At 40.7% G+C, this 20275-nt stretch overlaps 1 protein-coding gene across 4 annotated transcripts in view; it reads right to left on the bottom strand.

Annotated features, from left to right (window-relative positions):
* The window catches only part of LOC148033123 (Rhodanese/Cell cycle control phosphatase superfamily protein), a 70306-nt gene extending 55714 nt beyond the window's left edge, over window positions 1-14592 (bottom strand). The window contains exon 1 of one of the 4 annotated variants that reach the window (XM_087680850.1): window positions 14022-14592. In XM_087680850.1, coding sequence (XP_087536976.1) covers window positions 14022-14492 — 471 coding nt within the window. In that variant the 5' untranslated portion in view covers window positions 14493-14592. Of the gene's footprint in view, window positions 1-13735; window positions 13974-14021 lie in introns of those variants that run through there. The other 3 variants (XM_087680848.1, XM_087680852.1, XM_087680851.1) reach the window with 3 other exon arrangements.
* Between the last annotated feature and the right edge of the window lie 5683 nt (window positions 14593-20275).

The raw sequence follows: 20275 nt of genomic DNA on the forward strand, positions 1-20275 counted from the left end.
GGCCTAGGTCATTCACTTGACCATAAGTATCTGTTGGTGACACTAAAGAAGTGGCGTTTAATGGTACCTAACGCCAATCTAATGGTCAAAGATAACGCAGAGACACTTGGGAGTGGAAGATGCCTGGCCAATTTAATTATTGGCCAATCAGATTATTTTTAAGGGCACCAAAATAATTATTAGATTAATTTTCAGTATATTTAAAGATTGAAAATTAATATTTAATTACGGATAATGCTTGAAAAACCATTTGGGAAGGCTGCCACTTGTCAAAAATGCCCATACAAGACTGAAAAACGTCTTTAGAGACTGGAGAGGCATTTTTAGTGCATTCAGCCTGCAAAAGAGAGGGAGGAGATGCTCTTGGTTTGATTTATAGCCATTGGAAAACCTTCTGAGGCAGCCAGGGGCTGGAGAAGACCAATCAACAGCAAGTGACAGCATCTACAGGCTGTTGAGACAGGGCAACAACAATAAATGAATGATTTTCTTCAATTCTTTGCATCTACAAGCTGTTGAGACATGGTAGCAGCAATAAATGACAGATTTTTATTAGTTCTTCGCAAAGAAACTCTGAATTTTCTCTCTACATCTTTCTCTCTCATCTTCTAACCATTTCACAGCCTTGCTCCGAAGATCTCAACATTTGGACCCTTGGAGGTTGAGAATTTGTAAATTTATTTGTTGTAAACCCTAATTTACAGCAAAAATTAGGATTTAGTAGCAGCCTTGGGAAGCGTGTCAAAAATTGAAAGCTCCAAGACTTGGATTCAACAAGGCTGAATGTGAATTTCAGCTAAATTCAGATGGAGAACTAGCCAGCTGTTGAATTAGGGGCATTTCCATCGTCTATGAAGTGAGTGAAGGCCAATTAAGTGCTAGAATCAAGGGGCAAATCAGATTGAAGACTTGCTGGTCACTTTGGACAACAAGGGGAGTTTGGATTGCGAAGGGGATTGGGAGAATTCCATTGTAAATCAACTTCTTCAATAATAAAGCTAAAGAAATACCGAAAGGGGTGCCAAGTTTGGGGCCAATTGGGTGTGCATTGTCCAAGATCAGTAGGTAAATTTGTATTTTCAGATTTGCATTGTTTGCTACTGTAATTAAGCTGCAATCAAGGATTTACCACCCATCCACGAAAGAAAAGCTGGTTACAGTCAACTTCCTGTATGCATTCCTAGGTCAGTTTCTGCTTTCAATTGTTTGTCTACGCCTACTGAACATTGTCACTGTCATTTGGGATTTTTCCAAGGCCTCTTTATGTTTTCTGGCATTTTGGAGAATGACCAACATTTATAGCTGGTCGGCCAATATTTATGGCCCCTACAAGTGCAGGTAAGCCAGTTTTTTTGTCATTTGGCTATTTATAGACACATTCCCTGCTTGGCAAGCACACACTCTTTAGTCTTCAATCTTCCGTTCGTAAGTGCACACTTCGACACTAAACACTCCATGCTTGGTGCTGCCATCGTCATCAACCTAATCTGGTGCCCTCACTGACGCTTTGGGTACATGTAGGGACTGATCAATCCATCCCCATTGTATCAACATTCTTCTTCAATCAATGCAGCATTCTTCCTTCATCTCTCTCTCTCTCTCTCTCTCTCTCTCTCTCTCTCTCTCTCTCTCTCTTTGCTTCTCTTTGTGTTCATATTTCTCTTCCACTGCACACTCTCACATAGTATTATCGCCTGAGTGAGGACACAATTTGGAGATTTATTGCAAAAGAGCAAGTTTTCATGATGGAGAAGCAGCCCAAATTTATTAAACGCAGATTTTAGTCTGTGTTTGCTACATTCACAACCTATACAGGTGGTCTAATACCCGTTTGACCTTTTTGATAGCCAAGCAACTTCTCTAGAAGGCTCGACACCTACAAACTATTCATTGTGGTCGTGTAAGGTGGAGTGCATACTTGACACCTTCGATCTTTGGGCTCTTGTTTCAAATTTCATTCCCCATCCTAAGGATGATCCCAAATAGAACTTCTATGGATCGAGCAACTCTTGAGCCTGCTCCTTTCTCTTTATGAGTTTATAGGATTCTATCCTTGTGCATATTCGCAAGTTGAAGACCGCGGCGGAAGTGTGAAAGAAGCTTGCGTCTTTGTATTTGCATAAGACATTTGCCCACAAGATTTTCCTCGAGAAGAAGTTGCAAATGCTCAGTCTTGATGATTCCTCGTGTACCCCGCTTGAGTTAGTTCACACCAACCTTGGAGTATAGGTACAATCTCCCTTGGGAAGGTCGAGTATTTGATGTTGATTACAAATAACTTCAACCATTATGTGTAGCCTTATTTTCTAGAGTACAAGAGTGAGACATACTCCCGTTTTTGCAAGAGGAAGGTGTTTGTGCAGACACATGCTACTTCCAAAGTTCATGACATACGGGCAGATCATATTGGAGAGTTTACTTCTAATCTCTTTTCTCAGTTTTGCAGGAACATGGCATTTGGGTGGAGCTGCTACAGGTGCCTTGTTGGCTCCCTTATCTGGCTCATACACACTCCGTTGGATATTTCTTTTGTGGTGGCTCTATTGTCTTCTTTTATGAAGACTCCTACACAGGATCATTGGAGGGCAAACTTCCATGTTCTTCAGTATTTACAGGGGACTCGATCCTACAAGATCATGTATGGAAAGGGGGTTACTCTTTCTAGATGGAGTGACTCTGATTGGGCAGGTGATATGGTTTCAAGACAATCCACTACAAGTCATACCTTCCCCCTTAGATCTAGAGCTATCTCTTGGAGCAGCAAGAAGCAGCCTACTATGGCCCTTTCTTCTACAGAGGCTTAGTACCACGCCCTATGTTCAACGACTATGGAGACAGTTTGGCTCCATTGTAACTTGCATGTTGGCAGAGATTGGCTTTCCACAAACAAGACCTACGAAGTTGTGCGTGGACGACCGGAGTGCCCTTGCTCTGGTGAAGAACCCATTGTTTCATACCCACACGAAACACATTGAGATTTAGTATCACTATGTTCATGAGTGGATCGTGGATTCCGAGCTAGTAGTAGCCTATTGTCCCACAGAGGACAATGCAGTGGATCTCTTCACGAAGCCTTTGCCCAAGGCTTCTAAGCTTCATCATATGCGATTGTTGGGTCTTCAAACACTCCCAGGATCTGAGAGGGCGTGTTAGTCTGCCCCATTTAGTCATGTCAGTCTATCTCCTGGTTGTGAGCTCCTATCAGAGTCTGACAAAGACATTGGAGCTTTAACAGTTTAGTGTGCATTTCCTCTGTCTGTCAGTTGGATTCCACCCCCTTACAATGCTTACTTGCCCCACACCTGCCTAGGATATTTTGTCACTATTTTTCCATTGTTTATGTGCAATTCGACTACTTTTTTTGCAATCATATCATCTATTTCAGAAGATCGGCTAGATTTAGAGGCCTTTTTAGCAATCAGTCAATTTTAGAGGAGTTTGATTATATATAGCCACAGCCCACACTTAGCTAATCACTTCTTCTTGCAATTTTCAGCACACTCTACCTCCCATACACTCTTCGACTTGGTGCTGCCATCATCTCAACCTAATTTGGTGCCCTTACTGACACCTTGAGCTGCGTGCAAGGATTGATCAAGTCCACATCATTGTATTCAGCATTCATCTTCAACTAGTGCAATATTTCTTCCTTCATTTTCTGTTCTCTCTCTCTGTATTCATGTTTCTTTTTCCGTTGCGCACTCTCACAGATAAGGTCGTGCATTTCTACACCCTAGACATCCAAGAAACAACACCTCCAACAAAAGAAGAAATATCCAAAGGTGGACTTTCTACTATCTGCATGTCCTGCATAGTTGAAGTCAATGTAAGCCATGATTGTAGTATCCTAGCTACCATAGCAAATGCATATATCTATTGTGCCTTCCAGATATTGCACAATACCCTTCACACCGTTCCAATGTCACCTGCCAGGTGTAGCCATATAAGCATGTCACAACTCCCACTCCAAACACTATATCAAGATGAGTGATAATCATGGCATACATCAAACTATCCGCTACACATGCATACGAAACCTTGGCCATCTTAACCCTCTCATCATCTAACTAAAGACAATTGGCTTGACTAACCTTCACATGAGAAAGTAAAGGACAAACACCACACTTACCGCCTTGCATATGGAATCACTCAAGTACTCTATGAATGTACTCCTTTTGGAACAAGTAGAGAAGTCTTTTAAGACGATTGCACATCATACACATACCAAGTATATGTGAGGCATGTTCCATGTCCTTCATCTCAATGCTCTTCTTGAGTTGAGTCTTCAAAGCATCCAACTCAACATAAGCACTCCCAGCTAATAAGCATATTATCAACATAAAGCACCAAGATAATAAGGCTACCATCACAGGCCTTCTTCATGTATAAACACAAATCCATATCACTGTGGAAAAACCCAACGAATTTTTTAAAGTATCAAACTTATGGTACCACTCCCTAAATGCTTGCTTAAGCCCATAAAGACTACACCCACTTACATGGCAAAGCACGTTTCCATCAAGTAAACAAACTAGGTTCCATATACGGTTCTTTTGCAACAAATCAAACTCAAACTGCATATCTCCCCACAATGGGAATCACCTCTTTGCATAGCTCCTCATAGGTAAGTCGCTTAGTAGAGGCTATCATCATGACATAATCCATAGAGAGCTCATAGCAATCATGGGGATGTGAAGCTCTAGCAAAGCATCTCAAAGCTAGTTGTGGGTTCTGTACAACATGTCCTCTCTGTCTAAAAGCATGATTCTTTACAACAAGCGGATCCTGGGTCACTATATCATCAATCGTAGGTTGTCAAGGTACCTGTATTATAGCACGAGCCTCCTCCTAAAAGACCACCTTCCGTATCTCAACTACCTACTTGAGCTACTTATGCATCTTCTTCCCATGGAAAATCACATCATGGCTATGAGCGTAATCTCAATACAGCTTCATTTAAAGGAGATGATTAATCTTTCTTTCAAGGCCAAGAAAGATTCATTTGACAGACTTTGGATCTAGCTTATTATGCTTGTTTTTTAAAATATGGCAGAAAGCCTCATATCCAAAGACCTACAAATGAGCATATGACGAAGGTTTCCCAAAACATATCTCCTCTTCAACCTAACAACCAAGAGCAATCCATGGGGATCTATTAATAAGATACAAGGCAATAGTAACTGCCTCATCCTAAAAGTATTGTGATAAGTCTGCTTGACTAAGCATACTACAGACTCTTTCTTGAATAGTCATGTTTATGCACTCTATAATACCATTCTGGGATGGTATGTATGGGGCAATCAACTAACACTTAATAATACCATGTTCATTGCAAAATTGCTCAAATGCCTTAGAGACATATTCACCCCCATTGTCAAACCTTAAGCATTTCAACCTATACCCAAACTAGTTCTCAATAAGAGCAACAAAGTACTAAAATGTAGCCAGAACATCAAATTTTAGCATAATAAGATAAGCCCGGACCTTATGCAAATATTCTTCAATAAAAGTCACAAAGTACTTTGTGCCACCCAATGACTAATAGGACATAGAACCACATACATTAGAATGCACAAGAGCCAGAGGAGTATTACATGTCTACCTACTATAAAGACAATGATCATATGAATCAAAATAAGAGTAATTAAGAGGCGGAAGATATTGCAAATGAGTAAGTGCTTTCATTCCTTTTAAAGACATGTACCCAAGGCAATGCCATAAAGATACATGTAGTAAATCAGTCACAGCCAATACATAGTCAACAGACCTAGATACATACAAAAGGATAGAGGTTGCCAACCTTGGCACCTTGAGTAAAAACAAGGCAACCACATGTAATCTTCCATGCAAAATAACCAAAAGTGACATGATATCCTCTATCATCCATTTATCCACCAAAGAGTAGGTTTTTTGGCAAAGCCAGTACATGATGTATATTATGCAAAACAAAAAAGTTGCCCAAAGCTAACTGCAATCTAACATCCCCAATGCCAATAATATCTAATGCACTATCATTTCCCTGTCTCATAGAACCTGTAATGCTGTGATAGGTATGAAACCAATTCCGATACAGGGGTTCATGGAAAGAAACCCCTTGAATCAAGCAACTACTATGACCATCAAACATTGCATTATCTTGCACTTTCTCCTTGTCTTTCTCATTGAGCCTATCATTGCACATTTTATGGCACTACCGCCTAATATGACCATGCTACCTACAATAACGATACACCAAAGAGGACTTACGTCCGTGGGACTTACTGCAAGGTTGCCCACAAGACTAAGACTTGTCCTTGTTAGGCTGTTAGTCTCTACCATGGTTATTATTGCCATTACCACCATTTCTACTTCTAACAATCAATGCATGAGAATTGTGGGCTACATCAATGTTCTTCCTATTTACCTCTTCTGTCAATAGAGCACTCTCTAAATCATCACATTTAAAACCACCCTTCGGGGGGATAAGCACTCATAGTAGTAAGAAAGGTGCTCCATGACTCGGGCAGTGTAACAAGCAAGAACAAAGACTTGGTATTACCTTCAAATTAAATGCCCTACGATACAAGATGGCTGAAATGGCATGAAACTCATTCAAATGAGTAGACGTAGCTATACCCTCTTTCATGCAAAGGTCCACAAGCTTCTTCAACCAGCACAATTGAGATGCAAGACTTTGCTTATTATAAAAATCACAAATCCTTTTCCATAATGCATAAGCACCACCCTCAATATTAATGCCATTAAAATATACATCCTTTGATAATGACAGTATGATAGTGGACTTGCATGGCTCATCAAGTTCTGCCCAATCCTTTGCATCATAAAGCTCAAGCATTATGCCCTCTAGCTTCAATGGCTCAACCTGCCTCTTGTACACCAAGACTTGACGTATCCATGTCTTCCAACATTAAGGGTTATTGCCATCAAGATTTTCAATGTTGAAAATAGCACTATCTACTGATGAACCTACCATAATGACTGCAAATATTTGCAAATGACAAGAGGACGAGCTGCTGTAAATTCAGTAAAACGGCCCCAAAATTGATGCAAAAGGGTTGTCCACAATTGAAATCAATAGAGTGCCAAAATAAATATGCTTTCATAATGGCAATCGTTTCAATTTGTGGACAGCCATAATTGAATTCAACTACCTACTTAGGCTACTTATGCATCCTCTCTTCATGAAACACAACATCATGGCTATGGATAACCTTTCGAGCCTACAGATCGCAAAGGCAATAACCCATCTCAGCTACATATTCATATCCAAGAAAGATTCATTTGACAAACTTTGGATCCAGCTTATTACACTTATTCTTGGAAACATGACAAAAAGCCTCACATCCAAAGACCCTCAAATGAGCATATGACAAGCGTTTTCCAAACCATCTCTCTTCTGCAACCTCACAATGAAGAGCAATGCATGGAAATCTACTAATGAGATGCACGGTAGTACTAACTCCCTTGACCCAAAAGTACTACAGTAAGCCTGCCTGACTAAGCATACTACGAACTCTTGCTTGAATACTCGTGTTTATGCACTCTGCAATATCATTCTAGGGTGTGGGAGCTTTCGCTCAACCGCCAAGACCCACGGACCGCTTATTGTTTCAAGCGTTTCAAGCCGAGCACTAATGGATTCATATTTTCCCTTGCTAGTGCAGCAGTTACATGGAGTAGCAAAAAGCAACCTACAATTGCTTTATAGAGGATAGAGACTAAGTATAGAGGTACTGCTATGACAGCATGTGAGATGGTATCGCTACAAAAGTTTTTAGGTGATTTGAATGTGCAGGGAGATAGTCCAGTTGTCATTCATTGTGACAACATGGACAACATACAGTTAGCTAGGAATCCAGTGTTCCATGCTAGGACAAAACACATTAAGGTGCACTACTACTTTGTGAGAGAGAAGGTACTTGCAGCAGAGATTGACTTGGTTCACAAAGGCATTGGGTGCAGAGAAGCTTCGAAAGTTTCAAAGCTTACTTGGAGTTGCAGAGATAGAGTTGAGCTTAAGGGGGAGTGTTGAGATGGCAAACTCAACACGTGCAGACATTGATGATGGACCGCCTGGCTAGACGGGTCCGCATGTCTACACTTAGCACGTCAGTGATCATTATGATCCTCACATGGCCACTAACTTATCACTTATTATATTAGGTTGCTACACCTACCTATAGCTGGCATAGATATAGTGTCAATTGATTAGTATAGTCAATTATGTAATGTTTTGACTTAGTAGGCCGCTTTCCTTTATGTTGTATCTTATCTATACTTTGTGTACATTGTATTGTGTATGAAAGAAGAAGAAGAAGAAACCAGCAAGAAAACGTTTTTGGCCTCCATCTCTCTTCTTGTGTTCTTAAATGAGCTTCCTCTTGTGTATACAGTGTGTATTTGGTGCAGCACCTTAAGCAAGTACCCTCACCACGCAATTATTGACACAACAACCTAAGGGTTTTATTGCAAAGGGGAAAGAGCACAAGGTTTGTAAACTCAACAAGAGTTTTTATGGGCTGAAACAATCACCACGAGAATGGTATCACAAATTTGATACATTTATGCAATCTCAAGGATTCCATAGATCTCAAGTTGACCACTGCTTATACACCAAAAAGGCAACAAATGGCAACCTTATTCTCTTGGTTTTGTATGTGGATAACATGTTGATTGTAGACAGGGATGTTCATGCTCTGGACTTCTTAAAACGAAGCCTATACAGTAGCTTTGATATGAAGGATCCTGGTGAGACCAATCATATTCTTGGCATGCATATACTCAGGGACAGATCGCAAGGTCTTCTCTATCTGTCATAATAAGAGTATGTTACTAAGGTTTTGCAATGTTTCAATATGGAGGGAAAGAAAGCCATTGGTATACCATTGTCTCCATGTGTGAAACTTAGTGCATATGACAACCCTACATTTGATGTGGAAAGGTTGAGATGGCCAAGATTCCTTGTGCTTCAGTTGTTGGTAGCTTGATGTATGTTATGGTTGCTATACGCTCTGACATTGCATTTGCGGTGAGAGTGATTAGCAGATACATAGCATATCCTAGCAAAAAAGCATTGGGAAGCAGTGAAGGGTATCATGAGATGCCTTAAGGGCACAAAGGACTTATGCATCTGCTTTGGGAAGCAGAAGTTATCTGTTGTTGGCTTCAGGATACAAACTATGTTGGCCATCCTGACTGCAAGTAGTCTACTTCAAGATATGTGTTCACGTTCACAAGGGGAGCAGTCTCTTGGATATCCAAGCTACAGAAGTATTGAATTGTCTACTACAGAGGCAAAGTATGTGGCTGCCACCAAGGCATGCAAGGAGGTTTTATGGCTTTTACGTTTGGTGAGAGAGCTTGGTATTACAGAGGTTCCTATCTTCCACTGTGATAGTCAGAGTGCTATCATGCTAGCACAGAATTCTGTGTTTCATACAAAGACAAAGCACATACAAATGAAGCATCATTTTATCAAGGATGTACTTGACAGAATATGTCAGCTACCTGATCCTCTGTGCTGACATAAACTAGATCAATAAGACCTAGTAAAACCCTCTCCCGCACATAGTGATAATGCACCTCAATGTGCTTTGTTCTAGCATGATAGACTGGGTTATTTGCCAAGTGTATACTGCTCATGTTGTCACAATAAATGGCAACTGGCCCATCTGTAGGCTGATGCATATCATAAAGTAGCTTATGCAACCAAGCTACCTCACATACAACCATTGCTACACCCTTGTACTCAGCCTCTGTGCTCAACAAGAAAACTGTAGGTTGTTTCTTGCTGCTCCAAGTGACTGCAGCACTCCCAAAAGAGAACACATATCCACTGGTAGATCATCTATCAGAAATACTACCAGCCCAATAAGCATCAGTGTATCCATGCAACTGTATTTCAACCCCAGTCTCATAAAATAGTCCATACTGCAATGTGAACTTCACATACCTGAGTATGCATCTAGCCGCATCCAAACACGGTGGCAAAAAAGCGCTCCACATCACCTTAATTTTTAATAAATGCATTTGCATTTAGAGACCTCAGTCTGGTATCGAAGAGCTTGTCAAGGTACATACCAATGATACCCCTGCACACCTTCTCACGAACGGTCTTCCAACAAAGTAGTTTGCTCATTGCCGCTAGATGATAGGGATTATATATATATATATATATGTGTGTGTGTGTGTGTGTGTGTGTTCATACATACATACATACATATACATATATACTTATGTATGCATATGTATATATATACATATACATATATATACATGTATAAATATGTATATATACATGTATACATCCTAAAGTGATACTTTGAGATTGTGTCCACATCAAGCCTTGTGCGAACCACAGCATTATGTCTCAATCCTCGCGCATTCCACGAACACTATCAGCCATTCAACAGTTGGACTCTTTTCTAAAAGCTTGGGTTCAACTTCAACACCTATAACAAGGTCCCAATACCCTTTGCCAATCAAGATATTTTCCATGCAAAATTTCCATATTACATAGTTATTATTGTCCAACTTCTCACCTCTAACACTTGGGATTCGTCTCCGGTGGACATCACTAATTCCACAAACCACTCCCATGAGAATAATCGGTTGTTGAACAGCTCTATCTTTGAGCATTGTGCACACACATTCATTTATTCATAACATTCAATCATTTTCTTCAGAGTTATCTTTTTCTTACTTTTACATTTTTGTCGAAGTTATTGTGTTTTAATCGTGTTCATACATTCTGTATTTTCTCGGTGCAAATCCTAGCATAAGCCCAAACGCTACAAAACATGTATGGCTACCATAACAGAAAAATGGAAATCGGGACCATGTAGCAAGCACAACTGGGGTAGTGTGGATGATATCCATCCATGTAGCAGCCACCTCTTTAAGGATCAAACCAACAAAAACAATGGAGCTAACTTGTGATAATAACAATCCCTGAATACAGCCCACACGACTATGGATACATAAGACCAAATAAAAAAGAAATGCGTCGTGTGTCCACAATATGTACCAAAGATCAATCCAATGCAAAAAATGAAAAGGATGCTCTAATTGTAAAGGGACCATGGATGGCATCTTATCCAAAATCCAAGAACGAATGATCGTATTCCAACCTATCATCACTGAAGTCCATTCTCAAGAAATGAAACCCTAGACCTAGCAACTAGGCAAGAAATTAAAAGATGAGCAAGACTCTCATCGTATGTAGAAGAAAAGACACATCTACCACTAGAGATCTTGTGACAGTGCAACATATCCCCTATGGAGAGACCCTCAATAAGACGCCTCCATATAAAAACTTTACCCTAGTAGGAAAGCTTAGACCTCCACAATTGAAGCAACAGATCACACCACTTAGCTTTACTATCCCGAGAGAACCAACCTTTAATTGTTTTCCTCACACCTGTCTCCTATCCTCCAACCACCTTATCAACAACCTAATTGGTCGATTGTTTCAAGAAATCATCAAGCCGCACAAAAGCCCACTCTAACCATGGGGATGAAGGCTAAAATGCAAGCAAAGGAAAGCAATTCCTCCAAGTTGGTCCAAATGAGCCAGGAGCCCAAATGTATTGCCTGACAAAAAGAATAAACCCAAGACTGACCAAGAATGATAGCATCTCATATGGTCCTTAAACCTACTCGTGCCATTCTATTAAATTGATTGGGCTCCATGTGCTTATCAAGCCAATCAAGCAACCTAGATATGACTTGTCAAGGATAGCGTGGTGGAGAGACTTACTTGAGCTACTACACCAAACACACATTGTATGCACAAGAGGAAGCTCACTCAAGAACACAAGAAGAGAAATGGAGACCAAAACATTTTCTTGCTGATTTTTTCTTCTTCTTCCACACACTGTATAATGTACACAAAGTATAGATAAGATACAACATAAAGGAAAATTGTCTACTAAGTCAAACAGTGCATAACAGAATACACTAATAGACTGGCGCTATATCTTTGCTAGCTGTAGGTAGGTATAAAAAACTAAATATAATAAGTGATAAGTCAGTGGCCATGTGAGTATCATAATGACCACCAATGTGCTGAGTGTAGACGTGCGAACCCATCTAGCCAAGCGGTCCATCATCAATGTCTGCACGTGTTGAGCTTGCCATCTCAACAGGTCAACATGACCAAAATCTCAACTTGCATGAGTTAGCAACAAGGGGACGCCAAGACTCAAGTAGTGAAGAGAAGGATCTTTTGCTATAAAGCAATCAGCTGTGAAAGACAGAAATTTTGTGGTGTTTTTACTACCTCAATCGAATGTAAGACATGACACTAGGAGACCTAGACTCTAGTCACAGGTGACATGCCAATGTCCTCAATGAAAGCCATGCAATGTTTGCCCAAGGATGATGCTACTCACATAAAGACAATAGTAGGGCCATCCATAAAGTGAATCTTGATATCCAACAAGGCAACAACACCCAAACGCCAATGCAACCAGGTGAGATGCCAATGTCCTCAATGAAAGCCATGCAATGTTTGCCCAAGGATGATGCTACTCGCATAAAGACGATAGTAGAGCCATCCATAAAGTGAATCTTGATATCCAACAAGGCAGCAACACCCAAACGCTTTGACATGGTAACACATTGCCAATAGAGCCATACCTACAAATCCCTACTTTTCCCATAGTATACAACAAATGGGTTGCACCAAGTCTTGCAACGAGTTATGTTTCCAAGGGAGCAGAGGCAAGAAATATGATATCATACTTATCATCATTGTTTGTGCAACTTTGAGGCATATATGTAGAGGCCAACCTTGAGATTTTCAATATATAAACTTATTGCAAATGTGTTTGAAGGCATCCAATCGAGGAACACCCAAGGGCCTACATCAATCCCAATGGGATATACCAAGTGTCTAGCAATCTATCCCCAAGAAACAAACCCACCTTGCAACCAAAAGCTTTGCAAGTCTCTCTTTGTATAACTAATGAGAATGGGTGTTGGTGTTGAAGTCTAAGACTGGACCAAACAATCTCTGAATGGCCACTACCCTATCTTGATTGGATTTTTCAATCTTTAAGAAACATAAATGAATCATTTACAAAAGAATGTCCCCAAAGCTTGGCCTCACTGGGAAGAGCCAAATCAAAGATTTCGCCATAAATTCGCCAGCTTCTCTAGTAGGAGAGCATCAAATGAGTCATCAATGCCAACAACAAAAGACTAAGAGAGCATCTCTAACAAAGGGACTGGATAAGAGCAATCTCTTCCATTAAGCACCATGTGTATCATTCCACTAGCACTAATTGTATCAATAAGAGAAGTCATTCAAGGGCACAATCCATGGAAGACATTGATTATCGAAGAAAGAACCAATTGACATGATCAAAAGTTTTCCAATTGAATCAATAAAATTATATTGTCATAGATGAATCAACCATAGACAAAAAGTTTGGATCCTATTAGGAGGATCTTGAAGAAGATCTCATACACTAATCCCGTAACATAAATAGGTCTCAACTACTGCAAAGCCTAAGGGGAACATTCTTCAAACTTGCTGGCAAAGTTGAGCGAGTGGGTCCTTGTGCTTATCAACAATAAGATAAGAATAGTTCATTTGGCAAGCCATCTAATCTCTCTCTCTCTCTCTCTCTCTCTCTCTCTCTCTCTCTCTCTCTCTCGTACATATATACATTTGTGCGTGTGCACATACATACATTATACAATTTAACCCAGCCTACTCAATGAAACCTACTTCTTCGCAGATTGCAAATCCATATGTAGGTAATGTTCGAGCTCTCCTCGTTGCCCATACAAAGAAGAAAGCCGATCTCTCCAAGGCAGTTGAGTTCCATAAGCTGGAGCTTCATGCACTTCTTAAGTAACCAAATTTAGGAGACTTGTAACCACAATATGAAGTGCGATTATCGACTTCTCCGCGACTTCTACTGATGCACCATTTTCTTTACTGCGAAGGTCTAGTCTACAGATCAGATATAAGTCTCTTGCAAAGAACCGATCGATGTGAAGGAGAATCTTACTTTCATAAAAGAAGTATGACGAACCACTTCATCTTGAGGGTCTTGTATGCTCACTAAGGCATAGAAATTGACAACCAGAAAGCCTTCATCCCTGCACTTGTCCGCCTCTCCAGTATCAACTAGCTCTGCAACTTTGATCGAAGAATGAAGATCAACTGCTGCATTTCGGTCGGTTCCTTCTCCTTCGTCATCTTCCGGGGTGTACCGATCATCATAATCCGCTACTTCACTGAGAGAATCTGTGGCGGATATGTATCTGCCATGGCAATGCGAGGCGATGTGGAGATGACGGTGGTGCTGGGGCGTGCTAACGGCGGCACATGTTGGTAGAGGAAAGTGCGCAGAGCTGGAAGGATGAGAAGGGAAGACGATGGATGCGGGAAGAGGAAGCGTGTGAAGGAGCGAGTGGAGACGCCTGAAAGAGAGGCAATCGTTCACTACGCAGGCTTCCCGAAGCAAACGGCATGTCATCCTGGGCAAGTCTGTGTGACACCGCTAGCCAGCTACATTAAGGAACTGGGGGCTCCTTACGTCCCCTTTCACCCTACCAGTAACAATATGGCAAAATACATCGGCCATCTGCCTTAGGCTGGTTCACACGATGGCGGTGGAAGTTGATGGTTAGAGAATATATTTCCAAGTGGCTATGCTACAAAAATCTCCCTACCACTGTCCTCGAGTTCACACAAGAAAGGTAGAACGTAACTTTTTATATGTTCCATCGCAACAGTAGCACAAGATTCAAACTTTAAGATTTTTAATCTGATCAAAATATGTTATTTGTTGAAGAATCAAAAAAAGTAAGCTTAAAGTTGCACAATAACTTTCAAACTACAAATATGGAGTCTAATCATAAGATTGATTAGTAACGAGAGGATACATCGAGTAACAAAGATCATCGTAGAAAAATACATAATAAAACATATTTTCTTTTGTGTGGAAGATGATGATGCCTCCATTTTTAAAATGTTGTGACCGAAGACTAGGCATCTCCAAGTTTTATCAAGAACACTCCCTTCGGTGTCACCACATCTGGGTCCTTCTAACTTTGGGATACCATCACGAGTTTTGTCATCTTGTTGTATCTTCTTGTTTTTCTTTTTAGGCCTAGTGTAAGCACAAATCCATATTTGATGATTGTATTATTGGCATCTATGTAACTCAACTTGGAGGGTGTATCTTTTTCCAAAACCTATGAGCTCATACTAGGGACTCAAAGATACACTCCAATCATAGGGCATTCAAATTTGGTTCACTATATTCCATGTCAGTATATCCTCCATGAACTATTTTGGAACTCTTAGTAGGCTAGAAGTAGGCTTATTATAAGTGAAGAGATGGTGAAGGACGTCCAGTGACCATCAATTCTTTATCTCTAGTTTTTTCAAGAGCACTCCCTTCAGTGTCACCACGTATGGGTCCTTCCAACTCTTGGATACCATCACCACTTTTATCATCTTGTTGTATCTTCCTATTTTTCTTTTCAAGCCTAGTGTTAGCACAAATGCATAGTTGGGGGAAGGGCAAGAAGCGAGCTTTTCTGGGCAACATCCATTTCTTGTTCCACATATTCTACTTAGTCCTCCTATTCTCTTGTGCACATATCAAGCACCACTACTGCCCCTACTACCACCATCGCCACCACCACCACTACCGCCACCACTACCACCACCACCACCGCCGTCGCTACCTCCACTGCCACTGTCATTACCACCTCCACCACTACGGTCCCCTCCCATGTTTCTCCCCCCATGTTAATTAAGCTCTCTCTCTCTCTCTTTCTTTCTCTCTCTCTCTCTCTCTCTCTCTCCCCCTATTTTCCACCAATTATTCTCTCTCTATTTTCTCTCCTCCCCATCTCCTCTCTCTCTCTCTCTCTCTCTCTCTCTCTCTCTCTCTCTCTCTCTCTCTCTCTCTCTCTCTCTCTCTCTCTCTCTCTCTCTCTCTCTCTCTCTCTATTGGCAACTTCTCACTTCTCCCTCTCTTACACTCACCTTCTCTCTCGCTCTCTCTCTGCTTGTGTTGCTCACAAATACATATACACCCACTATTTCTCTATCCCTCCTCTCTCTCTCTCTCTCTCTCTCTCTCTCTCTCTCTCTCTCTCTCTCTCTCTCTCTCTCTCTCTCTCTCTCTCTCTCTCTCTCTCCCACCAATTATTCTCTCTCTATTTTCTCTCCTCCCCACCTCTCTCTCTCTCTCTCTCTCTCTCTCTCTCTCTCTCTCTCTCTCTCTCTCTCTCTCTCTCTCTCTCTCTTGGCAACTTCTCGCTTCTCCCTCTCTTACACTCACCTTCTCTCTCGCTTGCTCTCTCTCTCCTTGTGTTGCTCACAAATACATATACACCCTCTCTCTCTCTCTCTCTCTCTCTCTCTCTCTCTCTCTCTCTCTCTCTCTCTCTCTCTCTCTCTCATATAGCAACTAAATAAAGCAACTAATGAATATTAGATTAGAGAGCACTAGACCAAATAAGCAACTCCTCTCTTTCTCCCCCTCTTACACACACACACACACACACTCTCTCTCTCTCTCTCTCTCTCTCTCTCTCTCTCTCTCTCTCTCTCTCTCTCTCTCTCTCTCTCTCTCTCTCTCTCTCTCAATTAACAACTTCTCTCTCTCTCCCCCTCTTAATTTTGCAAGGGTCATCCATCCGTTTTTCACAACCCTCTTATTATTACAAGGGTCAAGGGTTTGCATGAGGTAAATTATCTTAAACACTTTTAGCTGTTAATATCAGGATGAAAAGAATATCACATTGTTATCCCACATGTATATATACATTCATGTACCTCTCACTTTTATGTGCATGATTTGATATTATATCTTAATATATCACTTCCATTGTGCACACATAAGCAAAACTACATTGCACATGTTTTTGCTACTTTCAAGCGAACATTATTGTATGGACTTACTACAAGAGGATAGGGTATCAAATAGTTTGTTACACTCACTACAGTAATGTGTGATATCTATTGTTTTTCACTTTGTTCGAATAGTTAATATGGAGACAACAATATTACCTCATTGTTACTCAATCCACTATGCACATGTACATTCACATGCATGCATGTTTCTACACTCCACCCTTCCCTAAATATTTTGCACGTGCTCTGTTTACACATCTTGTAGTATTGCAATCGAGCAAATGCCTATACAGAATCTCCTTCACTTGCACATTCCTCTCTCTTTCTCCTCTTCCCTCTCATCCTCATTTTATTGCACTTGAAAATAAAAAGAATCTAATAATTCCGAAAGTACATATTCATCATGCACATCAAATATCAATCGAGTTCCATTACTAGGGAGTGGAATTGGTGATCCCTAACAAAGTCTAGGACTGAACTAGGAAAGCACGCTAGCTGTCAAGTAAGGAAGCATATGCTCCAGAAGGATTGTGTCCATGGGGTTTCCCTCAGATGGGGGTGGGTATATAAAGGTGTTGGGTGGGTTCATCTACATCTTCACCATGCTATCATCCACAAATAGTGTTGTTGTGTGGACTGAAGTGCAGCAATCAATGTCATCAAAACATTTCATGAAAAGGGGCTTTGTGTAACTCCTTCTGGTAGAAGTTGTTGTGGGAGTTGCACTGCACTTTCCTTGTCCATATTGGAATACAAAGGTTGGTGCTTGCTTTGACAACTTCACACATTCACTTCTAACCAATTAGAGTAGCTCACTTAAGTTGTCTTCCTTCATGGAACTCCAAATGGCAATGTCAAACAATATAGATATTTCCTTCAAAAACATGGCAAGCCTTGGCCACAAAATCACCCAATACTTGCCCACTTCTAGGGGCTTCACTGGTAACGATCCCTTTTGCTTTGGCCGCCTATGTAGAAGCACCCCATTCATATCGAACACGATTAATTTTCAGGTTGTGGGAGGTAGTTGTACATGCACACGTGGAAGAGTGAGCACCCATGTATTGGTATGACGAAAAAGAACACTACATTACAATCAGATATTGTACAAGTTTATGTAAACATGTTACCTTTGCTCTTAGATATCTTCCTGACGAAGCGATACAAACATGCAACCAGTCTATTGGAATTTAGCACTACCGATGCAAAGTCACCACATCCTGCATTGTAATCTAAAATGGTGTCCCTTTCTTTTGTGTATGTTTGCAAGAACAAGCTCCAAAATGCCCCACCACGTTGCATACCACCTACAATATTTGGTAGTCATATAATGTATTAGGAATCTACTAAATGTTTACAAAACATATCTATAATAGTTTAACAACATTGGATCTCATATTGACCTCTCATTGGGGATCCTGATGTATCTCACACCTACTCATTTGCAGTAATGTCATATTGTGTGAACTTCGAAGGGATGATTCCATTGTAAGCGATATATGAACGCATGTATCTACATTTAAAGATTGAAATACTAATTTTAGTAATTATACTCACTAAATGGAGCCAACAAGTGTGATACATAAAGAGTATCTAGCATGAGCATATCATGACTTTAAAACTCTCACCTCTCTACCTCCAATGACACATACAGGTGTCTCGCAATGAACATGTGCCATGTGTAAGGCCCAACACTTTTGTGCTGACTCCATTCGTCGGTGTCCATCCTCCATAACCTGCTCGACAAGCTCCACCATGGAGTGTGTTGTGGCAAGGAAAAGTAGCATTACAGCGTCCTTGAGAATACGATCAATGAGATACATGGCATCGACTGACTCTGCCTCAGTATGGGAGTTCCATAACGGAATTCCATCCCCCAATCCATACACGACACTATCTTCAAGGAGACAAACCACCATGATATCGCATGATGTGTTTGTGGTTTCTTCGTTAACCTCGATCGTCTTGTTTTTGTTAACCTCCTTAAATGCCTCTACCAATCGAGATAATGCCTCACTTGGATAATCATTTCACAATGCATGTCCGATCTTAAATGGGTTGCAAAGAATTGTACGCCACTCCACCTTCGCCATCATAGTGGCATGGGAGATAGAGACTTGCAAGGGGTCTTCCATGGGGCTTTCAATGTTGTGGACCTCTACACATTGACTCCTCGATTAGTGACATATTCTTCTTACTTAATGTTAATGAAAGATAATATTCTTCTCACATGTTTGTTTACATGCATGTGTGGTTGGAACATCTTGCACCATTGTAGCTTTGTGGGAGATAATGTCTTGCAAGTGGAATTCCACGTGACTTTCAGTATGGCCCTCTGCATGACAAATTCATAATTAGCAACATATTTTTCGTTCAAAATGTTATTGTAGATAGTATTATTGAGACACGTTAGTTCACCAGTGTCTATGGTTGTTGGCACATCCTCCAGCATTATAGGTTGAAAATAAAAAATTGTATCCCCCTCTACAAAAATATAAACCATTCTTATTGGCATTTTATTGTGGGGAAAAAAAAACCACAAGTCACACATGTTTATCGGTAGCTACCATGTCCCTTAGCATGGCTAGTTCGTGTTCTTACATTCTTTCCTTAACTACACAAGGACACACATCACTATTAACATCATGTAATGATATAATATTTTAAATCTCTAACATAATCCAATCATGACATGTGTGGAATTCACGAGCATTGTTTCTTTACCTCTGTGCGTACACGCCACGTCCAATGTGACCTCAAATCCAAGACATTCAGTTCTTCCACCCTCTCCATGTTAAAAAATATTGTTGATGTTACTTTCATGATGAACAAGAATTATGTGCCTTCACATCATGAGTTTTGTACAAAAGCAAGCCTATCATCTTGGTGCTCTATAATATGTGTGTTAATTCCATGTGATGTCTCATTGCTTCTCATCATTGTCATGCATCTCTTTATAGTAGTGTGTAAGGTAACACTCCCCACTACAAGATCTGGAAGAACTTGTTGTATCCTTCTATCCATGCCAATGTCACGGACCTCCTTGGTGATGCCTTCCATTGTGATCTACTCTTTAGTGGTATCAACGAAGGGGCCTACATGGTTTGGTGATTACGATTCATATTCAAGGAAATATTTTCATTGGAGGGACATAAGAGATGTCTTAGCTATTGATGCCAGGAGGCATATTTCATGGTGGATTTCGTGCCACGGTGGATTCTGTGAGGTTTTACGGTGGATTCCGTAAACTTTGATGACCGGGGCTCATACACAAAGTGGATTCTTTGTGCGAGAAGTTGATGGGGACGCCTGTCCTTTTCGGGCGTTTCATTAATTTAGTGTGTACATGGGTGATTCCATAGTGGGTGATTCCGCAAAATGCATATT

The sequence above is a fragment of the Lygodium microphyllum genome, chromosome 7, assembly GCF_053477565.2.
Source record: "Lygodium microphyllum isolate KBCC chromosome 7, Lygodium_microphyllum_v1.1.10, whole genome shotgun sequence".
Taxonomy (NCBI): domain Eukaryota; kingdom Viridiplantae; phylum Streptophyta; class Polypodiopsida; order Schizaeales; family Lygodiaceae; genus Lygodium; species Lygodium microphyllum.